Source organism: Lolium rigidum, chromosome 3, assembly GCF_022539505.1.
Source record: "Lolium rigidum isolate FL_2022 chromosome 3, APGP_CSIRO_Lrig_0.1, whole genome shotgun sequence".
Classification (NCBI taxonomy): domain Eukaryota; kingdom Viridiplantae; phylum Streptophyta; class Magnoliopsida; order Poales; family Poaceae; genus Lolium; species Lolium rigidum.
In genome coordinates this window covers 141,186,678-141,201,840 of record NC_061510.1, presented here as the reverse complement: position 1 = coordinate 141,201,840, position 15,163 = coordinate 141,186,678, and the positions used below count along the sequence as shown (strand labels likewise).

Here is a 15,163-nt window from a genome sequence, read left to right as displayed (position 1 = left end):
TCAGTTGAGGCATGGATCAAAATTAATCAACGGCCAAGTGTGCATTATCATGTTTGTAGAGCCCAAGATACGTGATCGGTTATGTGGCATGAATAGAGCAAGACGCACTGCACATTGGGCAAATGGCCAACAGACGGCACAGAAGGGCCACTAGTCGATCTATAGTTCTATACTAATGCATCCGTTCCAAACTAGTCAGATTTTTTTTTTTTTTTTTAACAGGGAAGGGCCCCGAAGGACCTAGAAGCTGCATTATATTTCGTCGGTGGCAGTACAATTTACAAAGAGGACCTCTATGAAATTTGTAGCTACAGACAAGCCCTGTACTTTTACAACCAGGACCCTCAAAGAAAAACCAGAAAAGCAATCAAGTCCCTTGCCACCTTCCTCGCGTCGGAAACTCCAGTTGCGGCCAGCAGCTGCACCGCCGGGGACGAAACCACTTGGGATGCAACCACCGAAGAGCGCGGCACTTCCGGAGATGAAGGGCCTCCACTTTGGCACGCCGGCCAGGAGGTTGTTGATGAGATGACGCCAGCGAAAGATCCGAAGATCAACTGAGAACGCCAGAGCTCGGAGCGGCCGCCATTCGGCCATAGAAGTCGACGGCAGGACGACCGGAGGTCGTCGATGAAGCGCCGCCGAGTATGTGCTCCAAAGAGTAGAAGCAGCCGATATTCCCCATCGCGCAAATCCAACAGCATCCATCGTCCCACCCCTTCTTCCTCCATCTCCATGATGGCAAGAAAAAGGTTGTAGAACCATAGATCTGGCCAGATCCGCACGACTCATAGACGCGGGCTTATTGAGAGAGGAGCCCCGGCCAGATCCGCCTCCTTTCTTCATCCACCATTGACGCCAGAGCAGGAGTCGAATCCGCCATGTCCCAGCGCTGCACGCCGGCGCTAGGAGCAGGCTCAAGAACGGCATAAAGCCAAAGCTCCACAAGGGTAAACACGATCTAGATCTAAACCTAAGCCTACTACTACTATATACAGCCCGCACCATGCATCCACCTCGTCGCCGGCCGGCATCGCCGTCGGAGAAGAGAGAGGAGCGGGCCGGGGCCGCCCTACAGGCGACTCTCAACTGGACGGAGGGAACGAGAGAGGGGGAGAGGAGAGGAGAGGGGGAGAGGAGAGGAGCGAACGGGTGGTGTCTGTCTCTAAACTAGTCAGATTTGATCCACAAATCTAGATACGTTTTAGTGTGTACGTTCGCTTATTTTGAAAGAAGAAAAAAAAACCTCTGCACCAACTGATTTGGAATGGAGGGAGTGCTTATAATGAAGGAAGGAAAGTACTCCGTACCATTCAACCAAAGTGATGTTGTTGCATGAATACTCAAGTCTGTTGAAAGGAAAGCAAAAAAAACCCAACTACTTATCTGCAGGTTTTCCTAGTCTCTGATCAATGAATGGCTCAGGCTCTTGGTATTGTCCCTGGGTTGATTAAAAAACGGTAACCCTAACATTGCCCCGTCCAAAAGTCAGGCCCCTCTACGGAGAAACGCCCAAGAAAAAAATGACTTTCAGCTAAATAAGGTATTCCGTTCTTGGTTTGGTTCCTCGTCCACCTTGCGATCAGCTTGATAAAGAAAACTAGCCGCTGCCAGCACTCTTTCGAGCCATCTTCACTCGGTCGTAGTCGTCTCTCCACACTCTGTAAGCCGTCCGAACTTCATCCAGTTGGGGGTCTGGTATGCCGGTGAAGTGGTCCAGGTTCTCCACCCATTCCTGCCACGGAGGCTGGGACAGATCCAAGAACTTTGCCAGCTCGGGCAGAAGAGCAGCCCTGTAGAATTCGGTTACGCCCTTCTTCATTTCTTTGGACTCGGTAATCGACTGGATGCCAGGCCGAACGATGTTGCCTTGCTTGTTCCTCGTACAGAAACTGTTGTCTCGAAGGATCAGAACTTCGGATGGGGCGATCGGTAGAACAATGCGGGAAAATTTTGCCAGAGAAAGTTCTATGATATCTTTGGGTAGTAGTCCACGCTTCACTGCCACAGCGGTGCCAACCATCTTCCGGATCTGAGGTCAAGAAAAAGAAAACTGAAAAGTCAGAGATCAATGTTTGCATACCATTTTCACTGTTAGGGCATACAGTCATCTCAAACATCGTGCTAATTTGGTGCATCAGCATTCAACTCTACATCCTATGAATTGAACAAGTTTACAAGTTATCTGTACATCTAAGAAAAACTAATTTATTGCTGCTGTTCAGCAACTGTAAAGCCAACTCGGAGAGTGCCAGTTAGTGAAGAGGCTCACTGGACATTGAAATATACCATTCCATTGACAACACACACACACACAAAAAAAAAAACAAGAGACCTGGAAAGACAGTCTCAAACTTTAACATAATGTTGTGAAATTTAGTTTTAGTTGACAAGTGTTTATCAAACAGAATATGCATACCTGATGCAGCATAAAAGATACTCCACATATCGTCAGTTCCACAAATTGGGTTCCTGCTGAACTCTGCAAATCTCCACAGGAGAAGTTGAGGATATCTCTGAAGTGTGATGCACTTAGTCTATCACTTTCATTAGGCTCATGGAGCCATCTAGCTTGAATCTGCACACTACTCTCAGGAAGTTCGGGATTATCCATCTTGCAGTTGTCTTCTGGTGCACTAGAATCAAGTATTGACGGAAAGTCTGAGTATTCCTCATCTGGATCGGAAGTAGCGCCCTCACCAGAAGTGTTTTGGTCCACAATCATTTCGGAGATGGAATTTACTGTTGAGCTTGTTTCTTTGGCCCTTCGGTGCGCTCCTGCTAGAACTTTTCTATACTTTGCACGAGCAGTGTAATTATGAAATGGGTGGTTTCCCTGCAAGTAGGAATATAATAAAGCCCGTGCAGACGCACAAGAATGAAAATTGAATGACTAGAATTAGTATTTGCCCATTTCTGTCTTAAGAGTGCTTTACAAAAGTGAAATCATTCGCATGACACATATATTATCCAGAAATGGCTGATGAAGATATCTGCACATGGGGTATTTTTTTGCTTTATCTTCAAAAGACTGAAGGCAAATTTGAAATATGGAAGTACCAGTTGGACCTGATTGTTGGACAGCCTTTTACAAATATATATTAGCTCCAGAAAGCTACATCTGGGAAGATTACTTGAACAACATGTCCTAATTCGTTCAGTTATATCACTTTCAGAAACTTTAACTTTTGCTCTGGCAGATCACCGAATTATTTAACTGTTCACTGAAGTTCATTCATCAGTAAATTAACTGGGGACAAGATAGACCAGGATGAAACTACTGAACCTGCTTAATTATGCTATTATCCCAGCACCCCTATTGTCTTGGTTAATCTGCGCCACTCAGTTGTTTTTCGATGTCAATTTTTATTCTTATAGGCTGTACAAATAAATTTCAGGAAGATGACAGGTTAAAACTCAAAGTTTAAGATCATAATAAGTGGAGTAACAGCCAGATCTGCTGATCGCTGGTGCATCATCTTCTATTGATGTCTCATTCTATTCATCATAAACAGTTATATCAACATGTCTCCCTCGGCATATGTTTGTTACGAGACGATGAATCAAATGTATTCACAAGCCCTGTTCTTCTGCACAATCAACTCCACGGCATATAAAAAAGACATATTTAATCATACTTGCCTTGAAACCTTTCAGAATGTTGTTGAATTCGATTAAGTGCTCCTGTACTTCTTCAGAGGTAGAACCATTTTTAATTCCAATAATTTCAGCAGGCAGAAGATAGAAGTACTCCCGGTACAAGCATTCCCTCCTTACATCAAAACTCCTACAATTAAAAGTAGTAAATCATGTCATGAAAAAACGTTGTTATTTATGCATAATAGTTATGGAACACCATCGAGCACTGTAAAACACATCCGATACCTTTGTGCAGGCAAGATACTGAAAACTTTGATATTGTTTGGTAAATTCGAGTTGATGATATTCGCAAGAGCAATGCCATCAGGATCCCTGTCCCATGCTCGATCAGGGATTTCCATCTTCAGAGAGATCATTGTAGCCAGTGAATGCACCTGAAATTAGTCCATGCTAAGCATGCATAAAAGCCATGTTAGCCAAAAACATCGGCAACATATTTTTATACTCTATTAAGAAATTCAAGAGGTTAAACTATTAAGTCCTACCCCTTTATCAGTTCGGCTACTCCTTTCCCAACCAACTTTTTGCAGCTTTCCATAATTACTCTCAAGAATGCCCCCTGCCTTAAAGATGGCAGATTCCAAGACTGACTCAATGGCTACAGAAGAAGACCAGAGTTTAATCAGAATCCACTAATTCCTCAACGATGATACTTGACAAAAGAACAAGGGTCAACTTAGAATCTCCAATTTTGGCATCTGACTAACAACATACAGAAGTTCCTGGTGAAATAATTGCACTTGTGCATCCATAAATAGCATGTTATATACATCGAGTGTCACTCCCATGATCAACTTGCCATAACACTACGGAACAAAGCATAACTCACAAGCATTTCATGTTAATGATAGTAACACTACAAAATAATCGGCATGAACAAAGCATAACTCACAAGCATTTCATGTTAATGATAGTAACACTAAAAATAATCAGCACGAAACATTAGACCATTATTTAGTTTACTGCAAGAATATGCCACATTTCAGGCAGAGTTCCCAATTCCCACAGATAGAACGAGTAATAACAGTTCGATGCAAGTAACACTAAACGACACCTCTGCTTCAATCATGCAATGCTTTGGCAGTTCAAGTATTAAATCCCAACAAATAACAGCTGCACATCAGCAATTTAAACGCATACAGCAATTAAGCTTAGGCGTCTACAAATAAGCTTACTTGAATCGGCGCTGAGCTCCCGCTGCTTCTGGAGACCTGAAAGAAAAAAAGACCAATGCACTGGATCAATGCCTCGAGCAGAGACCAACCTGGCACGCATCACTCAGATACAACCCGACGACTACGAGCAAAGGCATCCCATCCAACCTCGGTACTCGCTGCCAACGTAGCCGATGCGGAGCACGACCCTCTTCTTCCGCGTAGACTCCCACCTCATCCCGCCACCCCCATCCCCGGAGCAGGTGGTAGGCGGGGGAGAAGGCGTGTTTGGTGTTAAGGAGGCGGCGCCGAGGGCGAGGGCGGGGGCGGGGGCGGAGGCAGAGGCAGAATGGGAGAAGCATATGGTAGTACGGAGGAGCCTAGGATATGCGCAGCGTGCGAGGATAGTGGAAGAGAAGGGCCCCCGGAGAAGCCACGACGACCTCGTGGCGGCGGCGGCGGCGGCGGCGGCGACGGCCATGGGCGAGGCGGCAGGGAGGTCCAAGCAGAGGTGAAGAGATGGCCGGATTACATTAGTGCACGGGAAGGGAAATAGGGAATGAGGTTAGAATCTCATTGGGCCTAGCATTAAGTGGGCTCAAATTTTTCTTCTACTACCATCTTCAAGGAAAAAAGTTTTTCTCTACCCCAAAAAAAAAGTTTTCCTTTTACCCATGGGCTCAAAGTTAGCAAACGTACCCTTTTCTTCTTACGGAAATACTCCCTCCGTTCCGTGAGCCTGGTATTTAGCATTTAGCAAGTGACTGTAAAAAACCATTTAGCAAGTGTGTTTCTTAGTAAAAAAAAAAATGACCTAGTCTAATCTAGGGTTAGGCGACTCCGGTGGCGATTTCCACTGCCGCAGGCTTTCCACCGTCTTCCGCATCATTGCACCCTTCTCCTACCTCCCTCTCGACACGGGTTGATCATGGGGACGGCTTTGTCTGGCTACCCGGCCTTGGAAGAGAGCCTCGCTTTGGCAGGTAGGGTTGTGCGAGTGATGCTTGTAAAATGCATACATTAACTGTGTACTTTATTAACATGTATTTCCACATATTTGCAACATGTATGATGTTATTACCATGTTTTATATTGATTTATGGGTATTTACCAATGATCATATTTATTTCGGTTATAACTCTGCTGAATATAAAAACACTTTTTGTGTATTTTTCACTTTCATAGACCTATACGGAGTCCAATTGATCTAGAATTTCCGGGACGTCATTTTTTCATCAAGAGAAGCAGTATGGACTTTTGGACTAGACCTGGAGGGGCCTGAGGCCCAAAAGAGAGGTGGTGGCGCCCCCACCCTAAGAGCGCGCCACCCAGCCTCTTTCGGCCGCCAATCGTCCAAATCGCTTGATTCTTTCGTTAACCGGCGTATTTTGACGTAAAAACCACTAAATATCGACCCCGAGGGTTCTCTCGAGAAGAGCGCCAAAGAAACATAGAAACACGAAAATGGAGGCTGCATCAGCGAAGATTGGAGGGGAAACTCCACCGAAGCCGCTGTCGGAGGGATCTCCACCTTCTCCTACATCTTACTCATCAACACCATGATCAAGGGGGAGTAGTCCACTTCTGGACTATGGGTTTGTGCGGTAGCTTGATCTATTTCTCTCATGTTCTTCATAGATCTTAGTACCATATGAGTTGCCCAACATGATTATTACCATATATGTAATTTTTATGTGGTGGATCTTTATTCTATGATATTGTGCTATGAGATTTGACTCTACTTTGTGTAAGATATATTGATAGATGCATATTATGTATCCCGTTATTAAGTATTGGTTCTGATCCATCTTTATACAAGAGCATGTGTGGGGTGATGTGTGTGTTAGATGGAATGGCATGGTTTTAATGATCGGATAGTGACAACAAATTCATGATCTATTATGACTTTGCCATTTCTTTTGCTATCTCACTAGGGATAAAGTGAATGCATGTACTTTATGTTCGTCACGTGACAAAAGTGATGATCTTGTTTGTTCAAGATAGCATATTTGATACTCAAACATCGTGTCAAATTACTTAGGGATTTCTATTTTTGTGCCCTCAGGTCCTTAGTTGTACTCAGTTTTCCCCAGCTCCTTAGTTTTTCCTCAGTTTTACCCAAACGTTTGTCTGAAACCCGCAGAAGCAGCTCAGACGGCAGGATTCCCGTTTAGTTGACCGTTCTGTCACGTGTGGGGCCGCGTCGTGTGGGGCCGCGTCGTGTGGGCCCGCGTCGCGTGGGGCTGGTAGAAAGGGACCGCGTGGGACAAGACGAGAAGCGTTTGGTTGCACGTGAGCAGGAGCTGGGTTCTGTCTCTCTCGGCCCAAAATTGGCATTATTAAGTGCACCTTTTTCCCCTCTTTCTCTCTGTCCTTTTCACCAAATTAGTATAAAATCTAGAGAAGCTTGCATTTCGACTTTCTTCAATTATTTGTGCCTTTTGGCCCTCGTTGTTTGCCCAATATGGCAGCAAATCTAGTACTCCCTCCGGTCCATATGTATGTAGTTAAATCTAGAAGCAAATCTCCGGGATAATGTACGATAAATTCACGAGTCATAGTAAATCAAGAAAACTAAGTACGGCCAACAAAATATAGTAGACTAGGGATAGATAATCCCTAGATAATATGGATAGATAATAGGCTGCATACACAGGCAGCCAACATAGTAACGAGGTTCTTCACAAGCACCATCATACTAACATAACAACAAGGGATCCCTAGCTAACAACAAAGGGATCCCAACAACAAACTAGGAGGCAGCGAGCAGCGAAGCACACGTCCGGGACTCCGCCTACCCCATCCGGCTCTGCCTCCACTTGTTGCTCTTGCTCCCCTTGGGAGCCTTGGGCTTGAGCGGAGGCATGCGCCCGGCGGAGATCTCCACCCGCCGCAAGCCGCGGAGGTGCATGCCGAGCGCCCGTGCTTGGCGCGGAAGGAGTGGACGTTCACCGTCGTGCCGACGTTGGGGAAGGTGTTGCCGATGTTCTCGGCATGCGTGACGAGGCGCGTTGAAGTCCGTGGCGCCGAGTCTCCCGGTGCGTAAGGGGCACTCGTAGACCTCCTTGGCGAAGTAGGAGATGTACTCGGCCGACCTGCAGCCTCCGCAAGCACTCGGCGAGTCTTGACGTCCTCCTCCTCTTCGTCGCTGCCGACGTCGCCGCGGACATCCGATCCATATCAAACGGAAACTAGTGAATGAGTTGCAACGATGACTAACGTACATGATAACAAAGTTAAGAAAAACAGAGTCAGCCTCGGTTAGAGTGGACATGATTATATATCTACGGGGAAGGTGTTAGCGAACTAAAGCTCATGCACAACAGATTTGTACACAGCAATGGTTCGCCGAACCCTCCCCGTAAAAATTTGTGCCCAACCATTCATCATAGGCAAAGAAACGGATTCTAGATCTGAACTAGATCTGAACTTGACCACATTCGAGATTATTTGCAAAATTAAACGGTTGATATCTTTTGATTAGTGCATAAAATAACTGATTGAGATCCCATGATTACTTGCATAAATTAACTGATTGAGATCCAATATTACTTGCATAAATTAACCGAACAGTCGAACACCAAATCTTAAACGAAATCAAGAAGTGATCAAAACAAAATGAAATAAAATCGGCGCAAATATTAGCCCAATACAGATCCATCTACAGATCCATCTACACCAGCAAAAATAGGGTTCAAAAAGGAATTGGGAACAAAAAAGGAAGCAAACCGTAGTTACCTCGTTCCATGGGTCCTCCAGGGAGGTGTCGTAGGGGTTCGGGGGCGGGACGTACGGCACGGGTCGTAGGGGTCCCATCCCGCCGGGATCTAACTGCCACCGGCGGCAGCAGCCTCCGATGCACCGGCGACGGCGGCGGCGGCGGCGACGTCCGTAGAGGGGGCGGCGCCGAAGATGGAGGTGTCGCGCTTCGAGCCTACCTCGACGATGGGATTGGCATTCTCCTTGTCCATCTCTCCGGCGGAGGAAGAGGAAGAGGAAGAGGGAGAGGGAGAGGGTTTTTTGCTTTGGAGAAGATGATGGGACGTGAGAGAGTTGGCGATGCGTGAGCGAGTGAGAGTGACGAGAGAGAGTGCGAGGAGGCGTCTATAAAGGCGAGGGGTGGTTAATGCGACCCGCGTCCTACGCGTGCACGGGTGCACGTACGCACGTCTTGGACTTCGCAACGCGACACGCGTCCACGATTGCACGTCTCGACTTCTCCACCGCGACCCGCGTCTACGCGTCAACAATTGCACGTGTCCTCGAGTCTAACCCCGGAAATTTAGATATACTCGGGTATACCCTCGAGTCTTATACTAGCATTTTTTGTGTGCTCAATTTTCCCCTCGAGTGCTAATACTCGGCTAGTGCAATATACTCTGTTTTACCCTCAAGTGGCTGGTCAACAGAGAGTCAACAAATGGGATTAACTAGTTAAATGAGTCATTTAATGTGCAAAAAAATCCGAAAAAGAGTGGCACTTACTCATGGAGTCTTTAACACAAATTGCCACTTCTCAAATCATAGATAAATCATAGATAAATCAAGTTTTACCACAAATTGCCACTTCTCAAATCACCTAGTAGCTATGAAGGTGCATGGTTTTCCACAATAAGCCCTTCCCAAAACAGCTTCCCCCAAATCATACTTTGTCTAAATGAGGCCACAATTCTCACAATGATGTATATTGGTATTGCAAATAGTTTGAGGTAGGCCAAGATGGGTTTCATTGTACAAAACAGGCATTTTCCATTTTTTAAAGGATTTTAAATCTCATATTTGAATCCCTTAGTCTATTTACTACTCAGGTGCCCTTGGTTTCTTGATAGTACTCAGTTTTGCCCTCTCTCTTCACAAATTCTCGCAGACGTGCAACATCGCCCTGATTGGTCTAGCCCATGTCACGCGGATCGTGCCCGCCGACCGTTGATCGTATGATATAGGGAACGGGCGGGATAACCCCTCTCTCTCTCGTTGGCGGTTAATTAGCTTCCACCCTCTAAGTATGCTGAAGGGCGGTTTTCTGTATTATTTTTCACGCGCTAAAAATTATAAACTCTTTTAGGCATTATTTTTCACGCAAAAAATGATAAACCATCACCGATTTGTTGTTACCATTACTTTTCACGCAAAAAAAAAAAGATAAACCATCAACAATTTGTTGTAGCCATTACTTTTCACGCAAAAAAAAGATAAACCGTCACCGATTTGTTGTTGCCATTACTTTTCACGCAAAAAAATGATAAACCATCACCGATTTGTTGTTGCCATTACTTTTCACGCAAAAAAATGATAAACCATCAACAATTTGTTGTAGCCATTACTTTTCACGCAACAAAAAATGGTAAACCATCACCGATTTGTTGTTGCCATTACTTTTCACGCAAAAAATGATAAACCATCAAAAATTTGTTGTAGCCATTACTTTTCACGCAAAAAAAAGATAAACCATCACCGATTTGTTGTTGCCATTACTTTTCACGCAAAAAAATGATAAACCATCACCGATTTGTTGTTGCCATTACTTTTCACGCAAAAAAATGATGCCATACATGATGGCATACCTATAACAACAAGGAATATCTAAAAGGGAAAGTTTCAGAAAATTTGAAATTTAGGGTGAAAATGATGCCATACATGATGCTTGTTTTTCGAGGTTTTGACCTGAAAATCAATTGGGTATTATAAAGGGAAATAAAAAGTTCGAAAAACGTAAAAACGAAACAATCTATCTATCTATGTATAGAAGATCATCCGTATGAAATTTGAGGTTATTTAGAGAAGGTAGAAAAAATCACCTTGTTAGAAAAGTCTGGTTTCAGCGAGACGAAACGGCATGCGCTTAAGCAAAGTGATTTTTTCGAACATCTCCAAATGACCCCAAATTTTCCATACATGATGCCATACGTGTAACAACAAGGAACCCTATCTAAAAAGTGTCAAAAAAGTTTGCCCAACCGTATAGCTCTATCAAAAAGAACCTCGCCATGGCGCTAGTATAATTTTGGGATAGTTACAAACTTTCGTTACCTAACCTTCAACATGAAACTTGTTTCAAATTCATTTTGGCCTACAAGAAACAAATCCCAACTTGATTCGAGCACCACAGCCTCCAAACGATGCCGATGCCGATATAGACGCCTCCTCGCACTATGCTCGCCGCCACTGCTAGGTCAACGTCGGGATGCACCCTCAATCCCGTCCCCTCATTCGATCACTGACACACCAGAGATACCGCCGAGGCCAATGCCAAACGTACATGTTGATGCCAATGCCGAACATGCATGCACGCTGTTGTGGGCACGGCCACGCCGACCCGCTATGTTGGACGCCACAGACCGCCGCGAGGTCTTTCCCTTCGCCACCACACTCTCCTAGCACCCACCTATACACGCCAGAAAGGAGAGACACTAGTTTTCTCTACATTGCTCGCGTTCGTGTCCGACACGGTCAGTCAAAGTTTTGAGGTGGTCGTCGACGTCGTCGACCATTTCTTCTCTTCTTTGCATGGTTAAACGCGTCTAGTTCATATCTATCTAATGCGTCTGGTCTCGCCTCATGCGGTTCTTTACGGACGTCGATCTCATCTCGGCACCCCGCATGCCACCTCCTCCGTGCCATCGCTGTAGAGCTCCATTTAAAAATCTAATCCTACCCGTGTATTGCCCCTTGTATCAGCGTCATGGCCCCACTTGTCATTTGATATACCGAAGCCCCACTCGTTCACGTTTTGGTCAGGGATACGGCCGATGCTTACGGTCAAACAAAGATGGATGGTCCGACGTGTCTTTGCAGGCTCTACGTGGCCCCACTAGTAGAAGATAACGGTCAACCGTCGGGCAACCGGCCGTTACATCACGTGTGATGGTTTCAGACAAACGTTTGGGTAAAACTGAGGAAAAACTAAGGATCTGGGGAAAACTGAGCACAACTAAGGACCCGAGGGCACGAAAATAGAAATCCCAATTACTTATGGCTATACTCTGTTAATTTTTAACACAAGATTGCATGAAGTTTTCCCTTTCTTGTGAAATATACGATAGATGTGTTGCATCATCTCTATGTTAGGGCGTGATGCCCATATGAATGCGTATCTTACACATATTGAAGTTATATTCTTTATATCTCATTGATGAATTGCTATTATCCACTACAACTTAAAAGAGAGAATAGTCAAGTGAACCCATAAACCCCGGTCCAATTTTAATCATAAGAAACACCTTTCCATTGCATTTATCTTACTTTCTATTTACTGCATTATTTTAATTCTAAAATACAAAAATATTTAGTTATCTTATTTGCAAACAAAACCCCAAAACAATCAACTCTTTACTGCTTTTACTTAGTATACTTTACTTTTTTAGTTTACTATACTTTAGTTACTACTTTATTTTACTATTACTAATACGAAACCTTGACAACCACGCGGTGGAGCTGGAGACACAAGGCTTTATTTTGCAGGATTGCTAGAAGAAGAGAGGGAAACAACTCTTTACCCATTCCTCGAGAGTTCGATATAAACCCTCGAGTCACCCTTGTAGGGAAAATACTCTGCTGACACAACACTCTGCACTTGGAGTCCCAATGTCATCAGTGAGCGACGGGCAAAAGAGACGCGGTCAACATGGCTGAGGAAAGTTCGAGGGCAGGCTAGGCAAGCAACGAGTTTGATGTGCAGGAGCTCCTCAAGAACTTGAATCTGCATGAGGCGGAGCTCAATGGGGTTATCCTTGGCAAGGAGGATATGAAAAAATGGTTTGAGGTTAAGTGGCTGGCAGTGGCTAGGGTTTTGACACGGAAATCTTTCAGCCTTGAATCTCTAAAAAGGTTGATGCATGATGCATGGTCCCCGACAAGGGAAGTCACGTTCCATGTTGTGGAAGATAATCTGTTTGTTCTACAGGCCTACTGTTTAGGCTATTGGAACTAGGTCATGGAAGAAGGACCCTGGATTTTCCGAGGTTGTGCGCTCATGGTCGAACCCTTCGATGGCTCTACCATGATCCCTACTATGATACCAAAGGATGTGCAAGCATGGGTTCAGACCCATAAGATCCCACCACTCTTCTGTTATAAAGAGGTGATAAATCAACTAGCTGTAGGGTGGGGGAGGTGATTGTTATCGAGCTAGCGACAGTATAAAAAAGGACATGAGAGTTTCATCGGGCATGAGTGAAGCTGAACTTAACTAGCCCACGGATTCGCTTTGTACCGCTTGCTCTTGAAGGACATGGGAAAATGTTTTTGCAAATCAAATATGAAATTTTTCCCAAGTATTGTGAGCACTGCGGTCATATGGGACACATTTATCTTATATGTGGAACAGGGGAGCATGCAGAGAGCGCCCTCCAATTTGGGAACTAGATGATGGCTGGTGAGATGTAATGGAGGTCAGGAATGTTGTGAGTACGAACTGGCATTCCAAAGAGAGCTGAAGGAGGAAGTAACCGAGCTCCAAGAGGTGGCAGAGGAGGCAATAATATGGGACGTGGACCTACTGGTGGCCGTACCCTGCGTAGATGGAAACCCAAGGAACCAGGACTCAACTAAGCAAAAAAGAGATCATCGGGTGATGCAGGCCTCGGGGAGGAGAGACACTTTTCTGATACAGCATCCAACCTGCTAAAAGCACTGGTGTCGATAAAGAGAATGGGAAGGAGCTTGAGGCACCAAATGCTAAGAAGCAACTTGATATGGGATCGTCCCTTGGAGCAAAAGAATCTGAGCTTATGTGCCACTGAAGGAGAAGAAGAAGCAGAGAAGAGTGGTGAAAGCGGCGAGTGCCAAAGTGGGAGCTGAGAACATGAAAGCTGAGAAGGAGCATGAAGAAGAGACCTCCATGGTGGAGGGCCGCCAAGTGCAATGAGTGTCCCGAGCCATAATTGTCACCGAACTGACATGGCTGCGACAATCCGTGAACTCCGTGATCTGGTGAGGAAATATGCCGCCTCTATTTTTTGTGTAGTGAAAACTCAGTTACACAAATTGCGAGTGGAAGGACTAGCCTCGACGCTAGTCAAAACTCATGCCGTAGTGGTGGCCTTGGATTTTTTTGGAATAATGAAATAAAGTTCGAGATTTTACCTTATTCTAAATATCACATACATGCTATTATCTATTTGTCCGCGATGATTCCATGGCAGCTTATATGTGTGTGTATGGATAAGCTCAAGTTTGTGAATGATACAAGACATGGGATATGTTGAAATTCATTGAATCATCCTCAGATTTACCCTGGATGTGCATTAGAGATTTTAATGAAGTAGTACATAGGGAGGATCATGTTGATGTCAACGAGCGATGCGGTGCACAGATTGCAGTGTTTTGAAATACGATTGATATATGTGGCCTATCTGACTTAGGCTATGTGGGGCCGGATTGGACTTTTGAGAAAAGAGCAGATTGGGGAAGTTTCTTTCGCACTCTTATTGATCGTGCTCTAGCTTCTCCGACCTGGAGCGCACGCTATCCATTAGCCACGGTAGAGCATTTAATGGCTGTATCGTCGGATCACTCCCCGATTTTGTTTTGGTTTGATTCGAGTGAGAGGCATCCAGCTAAAAGAGGATGGTTGTTCCGATATGAACTCATGTGGGAGGCACATGAGGAATTTGATCTGGTCCTAAAGAAGGTTTGGTAGGAGGCCAGACATGGACCAACGACATCGGAAGTAAAGGAGAAATTATCTAATCTTTCGCATAGCCTGAAGGATTGGGAGATGGACAACTTTGGCAGCGTTAGGAAAAACCTACAAAATCTCAAGAGATACTTGGAGGGGATGTGTGCAGCTGCAGGAAGGACAGATCCAAGCTATGAAGAGACTAAAACATGTGAGAATATAGCAGAATTGCACCACCGTGAGGAACTAATGTGGAGACAATGCTCTCGTGTGCAATGGCTATCAGAGGGAGATAAAACACCCACTTCTTCCATCAACATGCGAGTAGAAGGAAGAAGAAAAATAAGATCACGCGGCTCCTTAAGCCGAATGGTGAGTTTACAGACAACCCACTGGAGCTCATTGAACTAGCTCGTGATTTTTGCAGTAACATGTATGAGTCAGAGGGGACTAGCGGGATGGACTAGGTGTTGAACACAGTGTTGCCCAGTGTGACTAGTGATATGAATGCAGGGCTAATGGAGCCGTACAGTGGCGAGGAGGTAAAATTTGCACTCTATCAGATGTTTCCCACCAAAGCGCCCGGACCTGACGGTTTCCCTGCCCATTTCTTTCATAGGAACTGGGACCTGTGTGGAACGGAAGTCACAAGTGCAATTCTTCAAATACTTAGGGGGGAGGATAACCCAGAGAAGATCAATGATACTTTTATAGTCCTCATTCCTAAGGT

At 45.0% G+C, this 15,163-nt stretch overlaps 1 protein-coding gene across 1 annotated transcript; it reads right to left on the bottom strand.

Moving 5' to 3' along the window:
* Positions 1-1,323: 1,323 nt before the first annotated feature.
* On the bottom strand, positions 1,324-5,295 carry LOC124695586 (putative tRNA pseudouridine synthase). Its single transcript, XM_047228412.1, has 7 exons — positions 4,983-5,295; positions 4,836-4,871; positions 4,146-4,258; positions 3,886-4,034; positions 3,643-3,787; positions 2,420-2,836; positions 1,324-2,032 (listed from the first exon to the last, which is right to left on the bottom strand). The coding sequence occupies exons 1-7, from the start codon at positions 5,293-5,295 to the stop codon at positions 1,601-1,603; spliced, it is 1,605 nt and encodes a 534-aa protein (XP_047084368.1). The 3' UTR covers positions 1,324-1,600.
* Positions 5,296-15,163: the final 9,868 nt, after the last annotated feature.

Excerpts from the sequence above, each read along its gene's own strand:
- LOC124695586 (XM_047228412.1), bottom strand. The coding sequence starts at position 5,295 with ATGGCCGTCGCCGCCGCCGCCGCCGCCGCCGCCACGAGGTCGTCGTGG. Across the intron at positions 4,872-4,982 it reads CGTTGGCAGCGAGTACCGAG|GTCTCCAGAAGCAGCGGGAG; the intron begins GTTGGATGGGAT and ends TTTTTCTTTCAG. Across the intron at positions 2,033-2,419 it reads TATCTTTTATGCTGCATCAG|ATCCGGAAGATGGTTGGCAC; the intron begins GTATGCATATTC and ends TCTTGACCTCAG.